The 22329-nt window shown below is 45.8% G+C and overlaps 1 protein-coding gene across 13 annotated transcripts in view; it reads right to left on the reverse strand.

Annotated features, from left to right (window-relative positions):
* Nucleotides 1–22329, reverse strand: part of UTRN (utrophin) — a 473101-nt gene that overhangs the window by 195400 nt on the left and 255372 nt on the right. For 12 of the 13 annotated variants that reach the window (XM_037844841.1, XM_037844842.1, XM_037844838.1 and 9 more), the window contains one exon: nt 12878–13067. In XM_037844841.1, the coding sequence (XP_037700769.1) occupies nt 12878–13067 (190 nt within the window). Of the gene's footprint in view, nt 1–7192; nt 7548–12877; nt 13068–22329 lie in introns of those variants that run through there. The other variant, XM_037844849.1, reaches the window with a different exon arrangement.

Raw genomic sequence — 22329 nt, forward strand, 5'->3', positions numbered from 1 at the left:
ACATGGAAAATGTGACATTGCAAGTTCTGTCTATGCTGCCTACACATCCTCGGCATATGACAGGTATTCAGTGCGTGTTCTCTGAATTGAATTATATAGAAAAAGACCCATTCCTTATTTAAAAAAAAATATTCAGTCTGGAGAATTATTTGACCTTTTTTTTCAATTTATTTTTTAAGGAGTTATTATACCGTTTTAAACATAACACTAGAAAACTACATTTGGATATGGAGACTTACGTTCAGTGAAGGCATAATTCAATAGGTGTCATACCAAGACTCAAACCAAACTGAATTATGAATCAAAAACAAGAACCAAGTATATTAATTTGCATTAAAATGAACCAATCCATCTTTTTTTCAAAACTGCAAAATGAGCCCATTAAAAAAGCATCCAATGCACATTTAATCTAGCACACAATCTTTGCTGTCTTAAAATGCTATCGCCAGAACTCAAATACCAAAATAGTTTTGAAAAGAACATATTTCATTTTGTTTAAACTTCAAAGAGAAAACAAGTACATTCACCCCTCCCAAAACTGGCATCAATAAAATATCCAACAGACATGCTCTGTTCCTTCATCCATAAAATGAAGAGGGTGAATCGAGTGCTTCCCAACATCTCTGCTCCGGGACTTGGTGGGTTACGCCTTCGAGTGTGGGGTAAGTTTCTTCAGACAATGAAATGCACGTGGAGATCATGCACCAGCTACTGTTCTGTGGGCACGGCCTCTCGGGATACCTTCTAGGGCTCCTGGCTCGTTTTAGTCCAGGATAATCCCTAAAACCCTCTGAAATTACTTGAGGAGAGACCCTGGGACTGGAATCAGAAAACCTTTGTCTTGGGCAGTAGCTGAGGACTATGGTGGGTTCCTTGGCTGACAACTTACAAAAACTTCCACTTGTGAATGGGAATAATGACCATTTATTTCTTACCTATCACTTAAGGATAACTAACAGCATACTTACATTAATCAATATGCTATTGATTGGCGATATATGAGAAAATACTTTGTGAACTCTAAAACACTAAAAATATGAGGGAATCTTAGGACTAACAAGACTTTTCGGTAAAAGCTCACAGATGTTTTATTGCTGCAGTCTGCCACTTTTCTCTCAACTTTCTTAAAGTAAAAGCAAAATAATAGCCTATTGTGAAAACAGCACAACACCTTCTTCCATTAGATGTTTTTCCGAAATTCTCGCTTAAGCTTTCCTCAGCTTGTTATTTATAGAGCATTAAAAGGTGCTGTCTGCTTTTAGAAGTGAGCTTTGCTATAAATTAATCCTTTACAACTCTATACAACTGAACAAATGAAAGGAAGAAAAATGGAAAGAAACCCTATGATGCACTTCATACCCTTTTTCCAATTATTTGGACTCATTTACTTTGCTCTGAAATGAATAAACTTCGTGAAACTGAGAAAGCTCCCTTAGCATGTTACTCTTCCGTCTTTATGGTAGGAGTTTTACTATTGCTTCTTTCAGAGCTAAAAATAAACCGCCCAATATACCAAGAGAAGCCGGCAGAGCTGGGGGTCAAGAGTAAGAGGGCCGAGTGTCTGTCTGTCCATTGAAACTCTCGCAGTACAGGCAGCGCAGACATTTCCACTTGCAATCGAGTCACCTTCCCCCAAGACCACACACTACCAGCATTTTAGTCACAATGACCAGACATTTCCCTAAAAATAAAAGGGGACTTTCATCCACAGTGAAAACCCAATCCCAACTCTGTGTCAGAACCACCCTCCGTTTGTCCCGAGCTTGGGCTGGGGCCAACCATCAGGGCTCTCTCGGCTGTCGGAGGACTACCGCAAATAGTCTTGCAGGGTGTGAGTGATTAGTTTTTAGTTTAAATGACAAGGCATTTCATCAGATCTACTTACACGGATTTTTGCCCAAAGCCATTCACAGCACAAGCTCTCCGCTTAACAGAAGGTCAGTGGGAGAACTTTCTAAAATAATTCTTGGGGGGCCCAGAAGCCACCCTAAATGGCTCTGCTGCTGTGGGAACCCACAAGGGACTCAGCAGGTGGGCTCACCGTGTCCCGCCCTCGGTGCCCCCATTTTCATCCACCATCTCCACCCGGTCAGGGGTGCAGATAGAGTGCGAGGGGAGCTTCAGGGTGCCCATCCACCGCGTATGGCTTGGGTCTCCTGGACCTCCGTCTCGGGGATTTCCTGGACTGGCCACACCAGGACACCAGGACGGGCCCAAGGGGAGCTCCGCTGCCAGGCCAGACGCCAGGCCTGGACCTCGACTTTGACTCAAACAGCGCACGTGCGATTTGGCTATGGAGAGGAACCGAGGGTGAGTGAGCACCCACCCAACCCATCTACCCACCAGCACCCCGATCACAGCACAGCAAAGCTCCATCTCCCAGGACACTCGGGGATTTCATTATCCAGGGAGAGCAATTTTCCACCCGAAAAAGGGCGGGGAGAGGGCTTGGGAACAAGAAGCATAAAATTGAACAGTATGGGATATATATTACACCACCCAGTCCGCATCTTCTTCAAACACACACTCAACATGAACTACCTCTCCCTAAGGGAGCCGCACATGGTGATGAAAATGGGGTGTGAACTCCTGCCCTCAGTGAATCTGACAGTGTGTTCAACAGACGTGCCCTGTGTGGTCACACACTGACCCTAGGGACTACAAGCACCCCCAGAGTTCTACGTCACCCATGGTGAAAACACGTGTGTATACACACACACTCAATACACGCCAATGCTCACACATATATGCATGTTCATGTACACCTCATACTTATGCACATGCACATCACACACACCCTCACCCTCACATGCACACCATCACACACACACCATCACGCACACGTGCATAAACCTCACACACTCATACACGCCCTCAAACTCACACATGCACACACCTTCACAAATACACTCACCATATGCACACCCTCGTATCACAGGTGTGAGCACTCAGTTACATGTGAACACTCACACATGCACACCCTCAGACTCACACTTGTATACACACCTTTACACATACAGTGCACACCCTCGCATGTGCAAGCCTCATACTCCACGTGTGCACACACCCTTACATGTGCTCATGTGTGCACGCCCTCACATACATGCATGCACACTCTCATATATATGAGCATACCATCATGTGTGTACATCCTCACACGCACACACATTCATACACACCCTTACACTAACACACATGCATGCACACAACCACACGTGATCACACCCACATACACATGCACATACTCTCACATGCTCACACACTCACACACATGCACACATGTACAGCAGGCCTTTTGTAGACATCTCCACACAACCCAGACTCACAGAGTGGAATCTTCTGAACTCTGTCCAGAGCAGCGCAGCTCCTCTGACCCCACAGAAGACATGGTTTTCCAGGGATGCCTGCTGAGGTCAGCACCATCCCAGAAGCCGGAGAGCTCCAGAAGGCTGGGCTAGGGACAGCCAGGTTTTCTCTGTGTGCTCAAACCATGGTCACCGAGAGGTGTGGGTAGGTGTCTGCACACGTATGCATGGGTGTGCATGCCTCCCAGAGGGAAGGAGACCCTTCACTGGGGTGCAAGGAGAGCAGAGAGCAAGAGTGGATTGTGCTCTACTAATATCTAATACATATGCCATCACCACATCCTGTGTGTATAATCCCTAAATTATACGTATAGATAGCTAAATGTTTAAAATATTTTTACCCATAGGACTTCATCAAAAAAGTTGAGAGATGATTAAAACCATTTAAGCTAAAATGATTTATATATATATGCAGGCAAACAGAAGTTATACTATTAAATCAAAATTTAAAAAATGCTGAAGTCATAAACTCAATTTATAATACTAATTACTTCTAGGTCTTTTTCATTTTTCTATATGGTTCATATCCCAATCCATTTTTAGAAAGCTGCTTCTACCATGTTTTCAATTATTAAATATTTTATGAAAATTGGCATTCTGTAAAAAGGACTAATGAAATTCCTTTCTTATTCAACATATATGCAACCAACTTTTCATACAAAGATTTAATGATAAGTAAGCCTGCAACTTCTCTAATAAAAAAAAAATTAAGATTTAATGATAAAATATCCCAAAGTAATCACAGATCAATGAAAACAAATTAGTTAATATCATTTTTTAAGTCATTTATATTCAGCTCTGCTTTTACTGCATTCTCTTCAAGAAAAAATATTTTTAAGTATTTTAAGAAAAAATATTTCAAAGTAACTAAGTAGTCAAAATCAAATCTGGAAAAATTCACAGCCAGTGAAAGGTGATTCTATGTTCTCAGGGCAATTTCAGTGGCTCTAATTCTATCTCCAAGTAACAGCACTTAGGCTGCAGTTTATTGCCCAAATTTTATGGGACGTATAACCAAGAAGAAATGTTTTTACAGGCAAAAATTACAAATGAGTGGGCAAATAACATGACAGAGGGACAAGCACATTTAACTCTGAGAGCTGTAAATTCCACAAGCACCTCTTTTCCTACCTCCTGGCTCCCCAAAACATACAGGAACAAATGAACTGCAGAACATGAACATTCTGCACAAATTCCCAAGTGTGTAGCACCAACTATGTTCTGACAACCAAGCATGACATAAGCAGAACAGTGAAGTGTCACGGAGCAAAAACTCTGCTAAAAGCCTGAAGCTCCAAACAATACGTCAAAAGAGAGACTCTGAAGAGGAAGAAAGCAGAGAAAATACTAACAGACACTGGATTTCAAAGTGCCAATATGAATTCAAAATAGCCGAATTTCCCCTTCAATTATGCAACATTTTTTTCCTCATTCATTTCAGTCTGTAAAGAGACAGACTGCCTCTCTATTTTTATGGAAAAACACTGAAAACTGCAGCATTTCCTTTCAAAGAAATTGAATTTAAAGAATGCAGGAGACAGAGAGAGAGAGAAAGTCATGTTAGCATTTTATGCTTTGGTGGAAAGAGAATTTATAGAGTCTTAAAGCTAATAAGTACCAAACCTATTTAAACTTTAAAGGACCACACACAGAAACAAGTGATAGCTAAAACCCAATTAAGTATTTTCAGTTGATACAGACACCTAGGATAAATGTTTCACCCAAAAAGAATTTTTCAGAGATAAAGTGCAACGTCACTGCAACTGTTGATTAATATTTAATAAAGGAACTAAAACTTCTAATTTTCCCATGTGAATTTAAATACTTCAACAACTAAGATCAGTTTTCAAAATATAATCAAGAAATAAAATATACCTGATACTAGCTTATTTATTTCATATTATTTGTGCCACGTCCTAATCTGGATTCCCAGTTCTTTCCAAAATCTCCTGTATCACCACTGCCTTATATTGACACCTGCTGGGAAGTGCTGGAATTGTCTATTTCTCATTTCATTACATGGGCAGTTGTTAATTTTGCATATGTGAAAAGAATATGTGGAAGAGAACATTTCAATTGCAAATCATGCAAATGTCAACTTTCTAAAAGAGAAAAAAGTAACATTTATTCTAAACATTTATTTTGATGGGTTTGTTAGGAAATTATAAACCTCAAGATGTCTGCCCAAGGAGTACTTCAGATTACAGTTAATGTACCCAGTGAGTTCAGTAACTTAATTTCTGCTTATTTGGGGGTATAAAAACAGCCTTCCACTCCCCACCTCAGACTAACTTTCATACCTGGGCACTTGACTTGAGATAAAAATCTGGCTTTGTAGGGGGAAAAAAAAAGAAAAGAAAAGAAAAGGAAAAGTAGATGCTTTACGTAGTCTTGTTTTATATAGTCTTATAGTCTTAGTCTACATAAAACTACTTGACTATATAACTACAACTATTTTTAACTAGTTGTAGTTAAAATAATTTTTTTAAGAAAAAAGATAACTGAATGAGTTTTTCTTCTCTATTAAAAACTTCCTTTTCATGAAAAAAAAAAAATGTTTTATCAGATAAATTGGTTCTTTGAAACTGACCAAAACACCACACATTGAGATAATCAGGTTGATAAATTTTTACAAATGGATCAATTATTAAATTAGATTACGTTTTAGTTAACATCTTATACAAATGAAAGCACTTCTAAGTATTCCTGCAAAGAATGCCCCACTACCTTAATCTATTTTCTAAAACTTCTCAAAATAAAAAAGTTTCCAGACAGAAATACATGTAATTGTCCAAATTGTGAGCAGTAACAATACGATACCATCAAATTAACAGAACATTCCTCCCCCAATCTGCCGCCATCTAAGTGTATTTTAGGTGCTTGGTCATGTGATATTTGACATCATCAGAACAACAACACTACCTGGCAGGGTCAGGGCCGTTATAAATGCGTCTGGGCAGCTGACAAAGCACAGGGAACCTTCATGGGCATGTGAAGATAGTGGCAGCAAGAATATGACAGAAAAGAACTGCCACCCGGGAGATGTATAAATTGCTTTAATGTTCCTCTAACAATCCCTTCCTCCCTTTTATATCAAATCCCTTCCAAGTTTTGACAAAAGCAATGAGATGGTAAAATCATAGTTTAAATAAAACAAAATTATGAACAAAAATATTACAGCTAACTTTTTTAAAGGTGCAGAGGTTGATTCCATGATTCCTGTTTAAGATGACGTAGTTTTTGAAATTTGTACCTATCAAACAAGTTGCCTTCTGGAAGTCTACTGAATCCACCTGCTCTAATGAAATTAAGTTCTTCAAGTTTATCACACAGAGGTTCAAGAATACAAAGGATGTTTTATGATAATGTAAGAATGTTAGTTTCAAAAAGGTGCTTTAATATTTTTAATGAAGAACAATGAGCTTACAAAAAGATGAGCAGCTTTTAAGTAATCCACTGAAAGATTACTTTTAAATTTACTGAATTTAAATCTACTGAAATCTGCATAGGATTAAGGTGGCATTCTCCATGGAGAAGCTGCAAAGCACCCAGGGGTAACAGGTCTCGATGGATGAGCTGCTCACATATTTCTCTCCCAACAGTTCACTAGCTCATCTCCGAAGGCAAGGTTTTGTCCGTTGCAAAATAAAATATGCACTGAAGCAGTACTTATTGCAGATTCTTAAATCAAATGCCACCGAGCAAGTCCCCGGAACCGCTCTTACAGCTCCTGAGAAAGGCAGCCTTTCTCCAAGAACTCAGCGCGGTTAGTTTCCAGAGGCTGCGCGCCCGGAGCCCGGCCGCCCCGAGATCCCGGCCGCCCTTACCTTACAGAGCTTCTGATACCGGGGCGAGGACACCGCCATCCGCTGCAAACGATGCAACAGCACCACAACTTTCTGCAGCGACGTCCGCACCACAGCCATCATCTTAAGTTTACCACACTTGTGGAGACACCGCGGGATGCGCATCATCCACGAAGAGCGGGGCTCATGCCCTCAGGGTCGCTGGACCGCAACCTGCCCATTTCCAGGGGTGCATTTGGAAATTCAGGTTCCAGGGAGCAGAAGGCGGGTCTTCCTCCAACTTCTTCCCAATTAAAAAAAAACAAAAACCCGAAAAACCCAGACGCAGACGCAGCCCGGCAAGCCCCGCAGCTGCCCGCACCGCGCTGGCTCCGCGGGCGGGGAGAGGCGAGCGGAGGGGAGGGGAGCGGAGGGGAGGGAGCCGCCGGGGAGGGGCGCCTGGCAGCGGGGGCGGGGAGCGGAGCCCCGGCCGCGGCCTCCTGCACGTCCCCGGGCCGCCCGCGTGTCCGCGCCGCCAGCCCGCGGGGGCCGATTGGGGCCTGGGCAGCTGCTCCCACTGCGGGGCGCGGCGGGGCGCAGGGGGACCCCGCTGCCATCAGCTCCCGGGAGCAGGAGGGGCCGCCCCAGGGTGCCAGGCACGGGGTGCCGACGACACAGGCCTTGTGCACGACACCCTGAAGCGGGGTCACAGTGACCCAGGAGGAAAGCTGTTGGGCGCCCCCGCCTCACTGAAAAGCAAACTTAACAACAATAACGTCTCTAAGTGGTGACCACGCAGCCCCAGCTTCTCCCTGGTCGCCTTTCATTTGCATAAAGCTACTTTAATTTTTTGTAAGAAATTGAAGACCGTGACGGAATCGCGTAGTGGGCAGCACATATGGGGGCTGGGGGCTTCCTCACGGACGGCAGCCGCGCCAGGCGCTGGGGGCTTCAACCCCCTTTCAAACCTGCACACAAGACCCGGGAGCGGTTACGCGGCTGGGCCGAGGGGCACAGCCCGAAAGAGGGGCCGGAGCCGCCCCCCCACAGCGTCCTGGGTGGGCCGCAGCCCCGTCCCCGCACCATGGCTGGGATTCGCCACAAGACGCTGCAGGGGACGCGACCCATCCCGGGGGCTGTGATTCAGGTGCTGGCGAGACGCTCGAGCCCCGAGCCCCCCTGAGCGCACCGCGGAGGCTTTCACGCTATCTGAGGCTCTGCTTTGGCTTCACCTGCCCCCGGGGCAGAACTTCAAGTGCCGCCCTGGGTCTGGGAGCTGCCAGCCTCCAGCAGCCCTCTGGCTTCCATCTGTCTGTCTGCTCCCGCAGGTCTCTCCCGAGCCCACACTGCCTCCCTCTGGCCAGGCTCACAAAGTCAGCGTAGCTGTGCCAGCCGCAGGCAGGCGAGGAAAGCGACCAAATTAGGGGCCACCAGGCAAATATGCAGGGAGGGCGCAGGCGGGCAGCCGCCTGGGGCTGGAGGGCTGGGGGTACCCGGCTTCCTTTGTTTGGGGCAATGGAAACCTCCTAAAACTGGTGGTGGCAGTGATCACACTGCCCTTGTGAATATACACAACCAATGCACTGTCCACTCGACATGGGCGGGGTGATGCCACGTGAATTAATCTCATCACCTGTTACAGAACATGAAGCTGCGGTTCATCTCCCTGAACCAGGTGAGGCTCCCACGACAAGGCGCGTGTCACCCAAACACAGCACTTGTGGAGCTGGGCGGGGGCCAGCTGAAACAGTCCACAGCTTCTGGGGGATGACACTGGACCAAAAGGGAAGGAAGGAGATGAACTTATAATAATTCCCAACTGCAAATTCAAAGAGAATGAAAACAGCCACCTGCTGTCCTATGAGCCCAGAAAGGCCGCTGGACAGCAGGGTTTTTCTCGGGAAGGGATCTGAGCCTCCTAGTTAAGCAGTGCTGCTGAATGCAAAGCTTCGGCTAAGGAATAGAGCTAAAGTAACAGAATCCTAGAACATGGCCATGACTTAAGAATAAATTCATCTGTATTAGGAGAGAAACTGATTGGGAAGCCAATCTTAGGTTTTCATTCAAAATGAAAAAAGACAAAGTTCTGCGCCACAGCTGAGTTCTCCCCTCCAAGGAGCCGTCACTCAATGGCCCTCCCAGCATGCACGGGATGGAGGCAGCCACCCAATGCCCCCGGACGCCCCTGCCGTCTCCCCCAGGTGTGGTTCTGAGGCTGCCGGGAGCCCCTCCTCTCCGTCCCTCCCCTCTCTGGCCCCTGCACTGGCAGCCAGCCAGCCCTCCTGCCACAGCCTCCTGCTAGCTGTCACCTCCCCTGGCCTGACAGCCACCAGCATACCCAGTGGCACCAGCTCCCTCCCTTCTCCACAACACAGCAGCTGGGCGCCCACAGAGGCGAAATCTCGCGGCCCCCCTCTGCTCTATGTGCCTTACTGAGCTCTCCCCGTGGCCACCAGGACACATGGCAAGCAGGACCTGCCACCATCGTTGGGCTCCGCTCCCCAGGAGCCTCTCTCCTGCAGGTCGCCAAAGGATCAGGTTTCCTCTTGCCAAGGGCATCTGCTGGTGTGCCAGTTTAGATGTATTGTCCCCTAAAATGCCATTATCTTTGGTGCAATCTTGTGGGGGCAGACGTATTAGTGTTGATTAGATTGTAATTCTTTGAGTGTTTCCATGGAGATGCGCCCCACCCAACTGTGGGTGATGACTCTGATTGGATAGTTTCCATGGCGGTGTGGCCCCGCCCATTCACCATGGGCCTTGATTCGTTTACTGGAGCCCTATATAAGCTCAGACAGAAGGAGCGAGCCTACTACACACAAGAGGGACACTTTGAAGAAAGCACAGGAGCTGAGAGAGGAGCTGCAGCTTACAGAGACATTTTGGAGATGGCCTTTGAAAGTAGTCTTTTGCCCCTGAGAAGCTAAGAGAGGAAAAATGCCGCAAGAGCAACTAAGAGTGACATTTTGGAGAGAAGCTGAAGTCTAGAGAGGAACGTCCTGGGAGAAAGCCATTTTGAAACCAGAACTCCGGAGCAGACACCAGCCACGTGCCTTCCCAGCTAACAGAGGTTTTCCGCACACCATTGGCCATCCTCCAGTGAAGGTACCCGATTGCTGATTATTACCTTGGACACTTTATGGCCTTAAGACTGTAACTGTGTAACCAAATAAACCCCCTTCATAGAACCAATCCATTTGTGGTATTTTGCTTAACGGTAGCATCAGCAAACTGGAACAGCTGGGCATGAAGGCCCCAACTCGCATCGGGCAATGGAAGACAGGGGCACACACCCAGGAGACAGCCCTTCCATGATAAAGTGGCAGGGGCCTCTCCCACGGGGCTTCCAAAGGAGCGCCAACAAGCTCATCTCTGTGAGGTCCTCCCGTGCCCTGGGCAGAGGGTCACAGCCATGAGCCACACACCTGTGACGTAGGGGGGGAGCAGCCCCACCCGCCCCTGTGCAAAAGGTCCTCCTCCCACCCCTGGGGAACCCCCATACGGCCCCACCACCGACACCGAGAACAGATTCCACCACCGAGAACAGATTCTGTGATTTCAGAGGACTTTCCCATTCATTTTCCTCCCACAGACACCTTTCCGGGTTTCCATTTTAGATGTCTGTCACTTGCAGATCTGGAGAGCCTTCCATACAAAAGCCTGCAGGAAAACTAAAATTCCCGAGCCTCGGAGATTCTCAGCCAAAGAAACCAAGTCCCTCACAGTCACAACCTCTAAGGCACCCACAGGAAATCACAGAGCTGCTGTCTAGCAAAATGGATATTTTAGAATAAAGAGCATTTAGCAAAGGAGGAGGAAGGTGGGAAGCAACGAAATTACTCTAACCCCCTGGGAAATATCCTAAATGGAAACAAATGAGTGTGTTTATCCTTAGCTAAACAAGGAGATTTTAATAGGCTCTTAATAAATGCCCTCTTTAACGCTTCCTATGAGGCAAAACAGACTAGTTTAGCCACACTAAATTATTTTGAGAAGCAACTACTCTAAATGTTTTGATGTATTTTTGTATTTTCATCAACCTTTTGCTTTCGTGCCATGTCCTGTAAGACAAGTCATCCTGTGTTTAATTATTTTTTATTTAGAAATACTCTAAGTGTTTCTATTTACTTATATTTCTTCCCCACTTTGAATATTCATTAAATATTGAGAAGAGTTTTGGCTACGGCAGGAACATAACCAAGACATGATGTGTGCAAGGGAGCCCCGAAAGTCCTCGAGCAGCCTGTCTCGCTGCTCTTTGTCCATCAGTGCCCCCCATCAAGTGCACGGCCCAGGGGCCTGGGGATGTAAGGCCATTACGTGAATCCAACAGAGTGAGCACAAAGAACAAGATGTTCAGGGACCTACGCACCTGTAGAGCCCCCTAGAACCCCTAAAGCCAAGGCTCCCCACGGGCGTCCATGTGACCATCCAGGGTGGCCCCACGCATTCCAGAGCAGGAGGCAAAAGAGCAGATTTCACCCCACACTCGCTGAGGCACCCTCGTCACATGTCACGAGGACGCTGTGTAAATAGTAGGAGGATAGAAGCATCATGCGATCAGTAACAGCAACAGTGGGCAAGGACTTTCTAACTAACCTGGAGAACGCAGCAGGAAAACTCCATCACCGTTATGCAAGGAACAAGTTAGAATAGTCTATCCAAAAATGCCCCCTCTAATTTTGTATCGTCTTAATGAAGACAATCTCAGAGAAAATTTATAAGAGTGAGAACTATTTGACAGAAGTCTCTCCACCCTTGATCCAGACCCACATATTGGGGACATTTTGTGAAAAGGTCCCCGGAAGGGGTCTGGAGAGGGTCATGGAGCCGCATTCTGCGACGGTAGCGTGAGGGTGGCTGGTGGCGTGTTCTCGAGACGCACCCGGGGTACTATACAGGCCACAGCCAGAGTCAGATCCGGCCGCCCTGCAGAAGCGCATGGTCCCTGGGAGAGGGGACGAGGGAACACCGTCCAGCCCACAGGGAGGGTCCCTGCTGGACCCCAGAGACCGGCGTGGCCTAAGGAGCAAGCAGCGGTGCAGCCGCGGCCGGCAGAGGCCTCTCCACCAAGAGGGCCCCGAGCCAAGTTTCAGGAGAGAGGGTCCACGTGGCTGCAAAAGTGGCTCGTTCGGCACAGAGAGGGGGGCTTTGAGGGTGCTGAGGGGCAGAGGGAAGCTTCCAGCACGCTCCATAAGGGTCCTCATAGATTCTTTTAGAGAAGAGATTTTGTATTATCACATTTCGTGTAAAGAAAAATCTGAACCTCGGCTGTCCATACAGTCATAATTATCAAGCTAAAGACATACAATGAACACGTCCAAACCCGTATCCTTGGTTGTAAACCAAGCCACAGAGTCATTGCGGTTTTTATGTTAAGTGGTTATGATAAAAGGGGAAGAAACAGCTTCATGTTAAGGGAAAAGGCCCTTATAATTTAGGATTCAATGGGCATATTTGGAAGAGGGCTGAAAATGATGGACACAGAACATTCAAGAGCCCATAAGTCTAAATAAACAAGATTACTTCCATAAAACAGGGTGTTCTGCCTCTACAACAAAATAAACGAATTTTAGAGACCTTACTTACAAACAGGCCGCGGGGAGCACGGATTCCAGAGCAGAGCGAGGTGACAGCGCAGCTTCTGTTCCAACAGCCTGGGCACGGCCAGGTGAGGATGCGTAGGTGCCGCGCTCCCCTCCCCCCGCCCCACCCCCACACACTCACCTGCACCTGCTGCCCGAGCTCCCCGGCCCGGGGGCCCTCCTGGAGGGCGTCCTCCCGCTGAGAGGCGTCGGCCAGCACGTTCAGCGTGGTTTCGGCCTCCTGGATCCACTTGAGGAAGTTTTCCAGGTCCCGGCGGGAGGCCTGTGCTGCCCTCATCTCTGCCTCCAAGGCCCTCTGCCTATCGGTGACGCTGAAAGTACAAGCGACAGGTGGCGGCGTCAGCTCTAGGCCGGGCTGCACGCCCACCTCCACCAAGGCGGCAGCCGCAGGGACTGTCGGTGATGGCCGGCACCCCAGCAAGCGGCAGGTTCACCGAGGCTGCATCCTGACTGCTCCCTCATGGAGGGGTCACAGGAACTGTGAGATGAGGGAGAGACGGCAAACACGAACAAAATCACAGCCACGCATATTACAAAGTCATCACGCCTCCAGTTTACAAATCACAACTGCAGGTGAATCACTCCCCGGAACACTTTAGTCCAGTTCCTCAGTGGACAGAACGCCTGACACTTCAAAGGCTGTATCAATAAATATTTACAATGAGCAACTAAATGAATTCTAGGAAGAAGGGAAATCTGAAGAAAGATTTAAGATAAAATAAAAACTTGGAGGGGCAACTTAGTTTTAACAGTTCAGCTCCATAGCAGCTGGTTCTTTAGGCTGATGTAGTGATGTTGTATTTGAAAGACATTAGACAATCAAGCTTTTACAAACCCTTCATTAAACTACATCAAAATTGGGTCCTTTGAAGAGAGAACTATCCTGGAGATAACTGATTTTAAAGATACACCTGCTGTTAATTCAACATTGAAAACATACACCTCAGAATTCCATAAGAAAAAAATCAATTAAAACAATGGGCACCAGCAATGCCACCCAAGATATTTAAACCCAAGAAAACTGAAAAATCCATCCACACAAAATGTGCACACAAGTGTTCTTAGCAGCATTACTCATAATAGCCAAAAGTGGAAGCGACCCAAATGGCCATCAGCTGATAAATGGATAAACAAAATGAGGAACATCGTACAATGGAATATTTTCCAGGTATAAAAAGGAACAAAGTTCCAAGATATGTTACAACATGGATGAACCTTGAAAACATGGTGCTGAGTGAAAGAAGCCGGACACAGAAGACCACACGGTAATGTCCATGAAATGTCCAGAAAACACAAACCCATAGGGGCAGAAAGTCAATTGGTGGTTGTCAGAGGCCAAGGGGGTGAGGAGAACTACGGGTTTGTTTCAGGGGAGGGGTTGATGAAAAATGTTCTAACATTAAGAGGGGTGAAAGTTGCACACATTGTGACTATATTAAAAACTGCTGAATTGTACAGTTGAAAAGGTTGAATTTCATGGTACATATTTCAATAAATCAGCTTGTATTATATGATCACATTTACTTATATATATATTTTTCTCTCTTTCCAACTACTCATGCATCCATTTATCTGCCCTTCTATCTGTATGTTCCAGAAATAGTTATTTCTGGGCAGTAGGATTTATGGTGATTTACTTTGTTATTTGTATTTTTGGTATTTTCTGAATTTATAATGAGCATGTGTCTATGTAAAAAAAATCAAGAATCACATTCTTTACCAAATAGGTAAGAGATTTAAATGACTCTTCACTATAGCAGCTACATGGATGGGCAACAAGCCCATGTGAAGATGCTCAGCATCATTAGTCACTGAAAAAATACAAACTACAACCCCACTGAGATGTCACTGCATGTTAAAATGACTTAAAAAGCTGGCAACTCTAAGTGGTTCTGAGGATGTGGAGCCGTTGGGATGCTCGTGCATGGCAGGCAGGAACCTAAAATGCGAAAGACCATTGAAAAGAGTTTGGCAAATTGTTATAAACTGAAACATGAGCTTATGATACAACCCAGCAATCCCACTCCCAGGTAATTAATAAGAAAAATGGAATTCGTTCACACCAAACCTGTACATATTGTTAACAGCAGATTTATTCATGGTAGCCCAAAACTGGAGACAAGCCAAATGCCATCAACTGATAAACACACAAACTGTGGTGTGTCCATACAATGGGCACCATTGGTAATTAAAATAAACCAACCACCGACACACTCAACAACTTGGATGGGTCTCAAAGGTGAGAGAAGCCAGGCAAAAACTACTACATTCCACAATTCTGTTTATGTGGCGTTCTGGAATGGCATCAGCCTTGTCCTAGAGTTTATTATAAAAAACCTCCAATTGTGTCTGATTGCCACAGATTAACTTCAAACTCCTCAGCCTGGAATACAACATCCTCCATAACTGACCGCCAATATACTTTCCCACTTTATCCCTAACTTATCGCCAATTCTCCATCCACTCAAAGCAGCATGCTCCTTTTTCTCTGGAGCATACTTAATGTTTGGTTGTATCCAGGTAAAAATGTCCTTCCAATCATCTCCATGTACCAAAATCCGGTCCATCCTTTGAAAGCTCAGGACCACTTCCTCCAGACCATCCCAGTTCAATTGGGTCCCCTTGCTACGGGTTCATAAAAGCTCAGGACTCCATCTATACAGACATTAAACACATGTGTGCTGGAAAAGCCCAAGGAGTGAAATCTGGTTTCCCTCTCAGATTTCACTTTATATCACATTAAGATTTCTGGTCTGTCCACCTATTCCATAACTCACCGTGGGCAGAAACAGCCTTCGTATCTTCATGTTCCCGAGTCCTTATTAAAGTATGGCAATGAGTATTTGCAGAACAATGACAATCTATTCATAATATGCCTTTAAAATTACCTCCCACACACAGTTTTCAAGAAGCTGCTGGGAGTTGTCCTCCACAAAATTCAATGTGTAATTCATAAAGAGGAAGGTAGGAGAAGCATGACTATACCAGCCCCAACACAGGGGGAAGTAGACGGCTCTCGGGCAAAGGGGGAGAGGCGACCCCAGAGAAGAGTCAGAGAATCGAATCGGAGAAGTTGGCTGGTCCCCCCATGCCAGCCTGGCCTTCTTGTCTTAACTCGAAAAAGCTACTGAAGGGTGCACTCAGACACAATGAGGAAATAAACCAAAACCACAACAAAACAAAAAACCCAAAGCATTATATCCAGGAAATGAGGAATCCAAATGAGTAGAAAAACACAGAGAACACCCAGGACAGCGGCTGCACAACAGGTCTAGAAAGCACGTCCCCAAGGAAGAATCTGAGCGGAGACGGATGGCTTACTATGCCCTACTTGACGGGAAATTGTACTGTCGGGCCACTGGGAATGTAAGGAAAATTAGCAATAGGTGCAAAGAAAACCAAGAATAAAAAACAAGCCATTGTTAACTCAGGTCAAACAAATAAAGAGGAAACGAAATTATAGTGAACCTCACGGCTTGGTGGTTAACGATGCTTGGGCAAGAAAAATCATGTCAACACTGAACATCTACTTATCTAAAAATGTAACACTGAGGAAGGAGAGGAGGAGTGGGTGGCACATGAAAGCTGTATCCTCATTTACCAAAATAAGACTTCACAATGTCGAATATTGATGAACTTTGTCCACTTTATTTAGAATATGGAAGTGTAAAAACGACATAAGAGGAGACCCCAGCTGCTCTGAGGAAGGGCAATTGTGGCCAGTGGAGAGGAAGCTACCATATTTTTTTTCCATTATGCACTCCTTTATTTGAGAAAAAAAAATTAATTACTTTTTGTACTATCATAGCATTGTGCTTAATTTGCTATCATTAGCAGGGAATTAAAAATAACAGAGGTGTGACGCAGGGGGAACCAAACTAATAATTATATTTAAAGAGTTTTTTATACTTAATTTCAAACATAATACACTTTCTCCTTATATGATGACAAGGGACAATTTAGAATCATAAATTCTATAAACTGGAGGGAAACAAGGAGAGCATCAAGATTGTCCACCAAGCTCATCATTTTATAAATAAGAAAATCCAAGCCACAGTGAGGCTGCCCTGGGTCATACCGGTCATTCATTCATTCATTCATTCAGTTTTAGTCCTCACATAGTCAAGTGCCTACCTAAGGATGTGAAGAACCTAAAGATGGTAAAGGCCTTGCCCAGCCCTATAAAGATTCATACACCAGGAGGAGAGATCCAACATTTGCCCACATAACTATAATACCGTTATAAGATCCACTAGAAAGTATACAGGATCTCAAAGGCTCTTAAGAGCTTGGAAAATCAGAGACAGGAGCTAAAACTTCAGAATGGACAAATTTAGAACTGGGCAGTGGAGGCTGGGGAGATGGAGAGAGTCAAAAAGGCGTGTGAGCTGGAGGTGGATCTGGCTTCATTGGCTGTGTCAACAAAGTAAGTAACAGAGCTGGAGAGTTCGGCTGAGCTCACATTATGGAAAGCTTCCCTGCAAAGGAAACTTGACTTCATTAGATTAAAAAAATGATCCACAGAAGGTTGCCAAACGGGAGACATAAAATCCTAAGGAAGAGCGCTCTAGGAAGATGAACCCTGCAGTGGAAGATCTGATGCCTGGGGAGCTGAGCTCTGGAATGGAGGTGACTGCAAAAGCCCAGGTGAGTTGGTGGTAGCGGAGACGGTTAAGAGTCAGGGTCCCAAGTGGGTGAGCAGGGGAGGCCCACAACGGACTCCAGAGCACGTCACCGAAAGAGGGTCCCCGGGAGAAGATGGGGCCTGGGGGAGGAGAGCAGGGCTTCTGCCTGACGTGCGGATGACAGGGTCCTAACGTAAGCTCAGGTGCTGGATCTCTCTCTCCCCCTATTTCATTTTACCTCTCCTAAGAGTTAACTAGGAAACAGTTCATTAACAACCTAACAGTGAACCACAACTAATCAATTAGCTCTGAGTTGTGGATTAGAAAGTAAACCTTGCATATCCTTCATGGTTTTTAACAGCAATTTTTTATATGTTTACTTAATAACAGTAATTTATTTTATTAACAACAGTAATTTTAATATTACTTTGTATAATAACAAACATATAGTTTTTACAAGGTCCCACGTAGTGTTCAAAGCACTTTAATTTTTGTAGCAACCACGTACTATCCCCATTATACAGATAAACTGAGGCGCAGAGAGATTAAATCACCCGCCAAAGAGCACAGGGTCCGTGACCAGGCGCCAGGCCCTCACCCCGCACGAGCCACGGGCCGAGGCTGTTCCAGCTCAGGTCCCGCCCGCCTGCCTCCAGTGTCTGAGCAGGTTGTGTGCCTCTTGGCTGTAGACGAGAGGAGATCAATTCGATTGTTTCTCTCTCCAGCAAGCCCCCAGAGAAGCAGCTTTCTCAAATGCTGCACACAGAATGAGAGCTCCTGGGCCAGGGCTCGGCATACTGCGAAGTTATTTCTCTCTAGCTCACCCAACAAGGCTAAGCCACCTTCCTTTCCTTCTAAACAATACAAAACAGAGCGGGAAGAGCAAAGAGATGCAAGCAAAGGCTGTTCCAGCAGGCCTCTTCCTTTCCAGTGACCGGTTATCCAACTCGAACATTTTCAACTGCTCGGTTCTCCTTTAGGTTAACACAGTGACTCCTAATGATTCACTTCCTCCTCCTCCTGAATGCACAGGAAAATGGCAACACCCGGGGTTTCCAGGCTCAGAGCTACTTCTAAGTTAACACGCCAATTCAAAGAAACCTCTTCTTAAAACGTTTAAGGTCAAGTGAGTTTAATTAATTCCATACCAACTTTGGAGTGAGGGCCGTGCCTTTACATTTCACTGTGTTCCCGAGGTGCGCACAGTGAAGGCTCCTCCACACAGTGAGCTCGTTAACAAGGATACATTGTGTCACAGCCACTGGAAACCTACGACACGCCTGACAATGGGCTGTTCAGCTTTACATACTGTATGTGTCGGAGAGCTCCTTAAATCATCTCGGGAGCTGCTATGATCCTTCATGGGGAGAGCCTCATCCGCCAGGGCTGGGAGCACCTGCTTCTCGGCCTCTCCAGTCTCCGGGCCACACCAGGAGACGGAATGGAACTTTCGGAACAAGTCGTCCAAAAAGGACTCACCAGTAGTTTGAGCTTGATTTCTAGCTCTCCCTCCTATACGGGCGGCTCAGGTTCCCATGTGGGCACGGCGACACTTGGTTGACAGTGCGACTGTCTGCTGCTCTGGTGTTTCTAGTCTCTCCTCTCTCCTGGAGAGGCTGCCTCAGCTCTCCCGCCCCGGGTCTCTTGGGGACTGAAGAGTTCATGTCACAGTGGTGCCGTACGCTCTTCGATGCAGAGAAATGCCAGACTCCCAGGGAGGGCAGGTACCTGAGAGAGCACATCGTCCTGCCCGTCCCACCTCGTGAGAGTCCCCAACTGCGGCTCACTACTGGGATAACTGAGTATTCGTTTCACTGGGCAGAAAAAACAACTGGTTCAAAACTATCGTCCATGTCCTCTGTTCCCATCTGTGCTGCATCAGCAGAACTTCACGGTGGTCTCATCCGGCAGGCGATGGGGTGGGAGGTGATTCGGGGGTGGAATCAGGCCTGGGGCACCCCAGGAGGAAGGAAACCATCAGTCTTGTGTGTGACCTTGAGCAAATTACTTATTTCTCTGAGCTCCTCTTTTCTGCATCTTGGCTGCTCCCCAGGGGGCCGCCTACTCGGGTCAGGGTGGGTGGGTGGCAGCTCACAGCCTCTCTGGGTCAGAGATAAGGGGCCAAGAGCCTGGAAACCTTTCAGTTCTTTGGAATTGATTTTAATTTTATGCATATATTTAGTTAATCCTTAAAACTTAGAAGTTTTGCGTCACTGTTGTGATTGTCTTAATTTCCCTGAAACCCTTCTCATATATTTTTTTCAAACAATAGACAAAAATATTAAGATTATCCAAATAAAGGCTGTGCCAAAAAGGAACAGGAGAGCAGTGTTAAAAGGAGGGTGCACACACAATGAATTGACCAGGAACCAGTGAATTTTAATATAAGAACACTCATTTTTCAAAATAAATTATTTCAAAATAAAGCATGAAAACAAAAAGCAGTAGGAGTTTTGGATCCAGATGCGAGGCCCCCCACAAACCGTGGAAGCTTGAGCAGGCACTTTCTTACTGAGCATCCCCATCACCACCCCTAAATGCCACACCGGGCACAGCTTTACCACGGCACAACTCTCGTTTACCTCCCCAAGAAGCATCTCATCCTGCCAAGTCTCTCTTTATTTACCTGGAAAAATGGACCTGTTACAAATTCTCAGGGGGTCCCTGTCTCTCTCTCTAATCCAGAGCTTTGCTTTTCCTTCTTTCACCCCAATGTGCTTCCCCTGCCCCCGCCTGCCTGGGTAACCTGCTCACCCTCCAGGTAGCTGTGCAGACACCCTCACTAGGCCGCTGCACCCCAACGCACCCCTCAGCCCCCCACGGGCATTAGCTTTCTGTTACAGCTGCAGCAAACAGCCACAGACCCAGCAGCTTGAAGCAGCACAAATGGGTCACCTCAAGGCCCTGGAGGACAGAGCCCCACTGGGGCCTCCCAGGCTAGCACCAGGATGGCAGCCTCCTTTCGGGGGGTTCTGGGGAGCACCCCACTCCTGGCCTGTTCCAGTGTCCTGGCTCTTGCCCTTGTCCGTCTCCAAAGCAGCCAGAGCTAGTGCGGTCCTCGGGGCAGCTCTTGGCCCTCTGCCCCCTCCTCCACTTGGTGGGACCCTGTGATGACGCTGGGCCCACCAGGAGGGTCTCCCATCTCGAGGTCCTCAACTCAGCCGCACCTGCGCATCCTTCCACCAGGCGACCCGACACAGTCGCAGGCTCTAGCAGGACCCAGGCGTCCTTGCCAGCCAGGATGCCCCCTTCCGTCCCACGTTTCCTATCTAGCTGGACCGAACGGTTTTCCCGTCTGCTGTAAGGGTCCCCGGTAGCCCCAAGGCCTGCAGACAGCAGCAACTCAACATGTATCTACAGAATAAACTAACACAAAATAGAAACACCACCTCCCTTGCAGGAATATTTTAAGGAGAAAAAAGGTAAAGACATATAAATGCATCAAGACACAGTACACACTCAATAAATAATATGCCCCCAACCTTGTATTTGAATTTGGTGAAATTAACTTTGCTTGAAGCATGCAAATGTGCAATTTAATAATAAATATTGTGGAAATTTTTTCTTAATGCACATACATTTGGTATTAAACTATTTATCATGAACTTAATAAAGTATTAAAAATAATGAATAAGCTGAAAACTAAACTCTACTTACATTGGTCCAAATTGTCATCCTGTTACTGTAATGAATACACATAAAAATGTCCATGGTCAGTGTATGCTGATGCTGTTTTGTAGGACGAATTTTGAAATTAATATAATTTCATGTGACATTTCCAATAGAATATAACTCAAATATATTAATCCTCACCTCCCATTTTGGTGTTGTTAATTAGCTGCTTGACCCATTTGCAAGGAATTTCACATGATTTATCAAAATACAATAAGACCAAAAAATGAAAAGCCCTAAAATTAGAGGTTCTGGGATCTGTATGCACACTTTACTACAAAGGTTAATAAATCACCTTTACTGCCATTTGCACACAATTCTCAGAAGAAAATGATCTAATGCCACCACCTCTGACACTAATATGTTTTAATTTTGGTTTCACTGATTGAAAATTATCTTGGAGGATCAATGCTGTACTCTAATTCGGAGTACAGCATTGATCCTCCAAAAAAAGCAGATTAAATGCTAAGAGGAATTAGGAAACCCTTATACTTCCTCACGGTTCTCCTGCCTGGATAGTGTAAATGGGGGTCAGGGGGTGTAAATCATTTTAATTCTCCATTTTTTTTCACACTTAACCTAAGGAGCTTGGGTTGGATTAGTAAGAGGCCTTTTCTGAATCTCCAGGATCCTTCCCCCCCCACCTCATTCAAAGTTCCATGTCATTATGGTGTTTGAATAAACTGACTATACAAGTTAAATTACTTAGTGCCCTACAGAAAATACAGATTTTATACCAAATAAACATCTCTTCCTTTGGTCTCACACAGAAGTTGAAGTTTTAAAAACACTGTCAATATTGTCCTTTTCCCTTTAGTCTGATTTACCTTAGTCCTAACCAAGTCCATTTCGTTCATATCTCTAATTGAAGTCTGATCTCTTTAACAGTTGCTGCATGGGGTAATGCTGACATTCATAGCTGCTGGATTCTGGCTCTGCATTTCAGGCGTCACACAGAATCTGATGTTCCAGGGACCAACCAGGTTATACACAAACAGCTCAGCATCTCAGAATCTAGAAATAACCACTACAACTCATGAATGGATGTGACTGCTGTAAGAGCTTACAAACTAGGAACCTTTACCATAAGCCTTCCCATGATAACCTAGGCTCCCAGATCAATTCTCAGAGTTTGCACATAACAGTCCATATTAGTGAAGCATTATAATGTTCAGGGGTCCTTGTAAAACTACACAATCCATCACAGAGATAATAAAACCTGATAGAAAAGTTCCTTCATTCCCACCCCTCACCCCGAACTTCAAATTCAGCTCCA

Source organism: Choloepus didactylus, chromosome 7, assembly GCF_015220235.1.
Source record: "Choloepus didactylus isolate mChoDid1 chromosome 7, mChoDid1.pri, whole genome shotgun sequence".
NCBI lineage: Eukaryota > Metazoa > Chordata > Mammalia > Pilosa > Megalonychidae > Choloepus > Choloepus didactylus.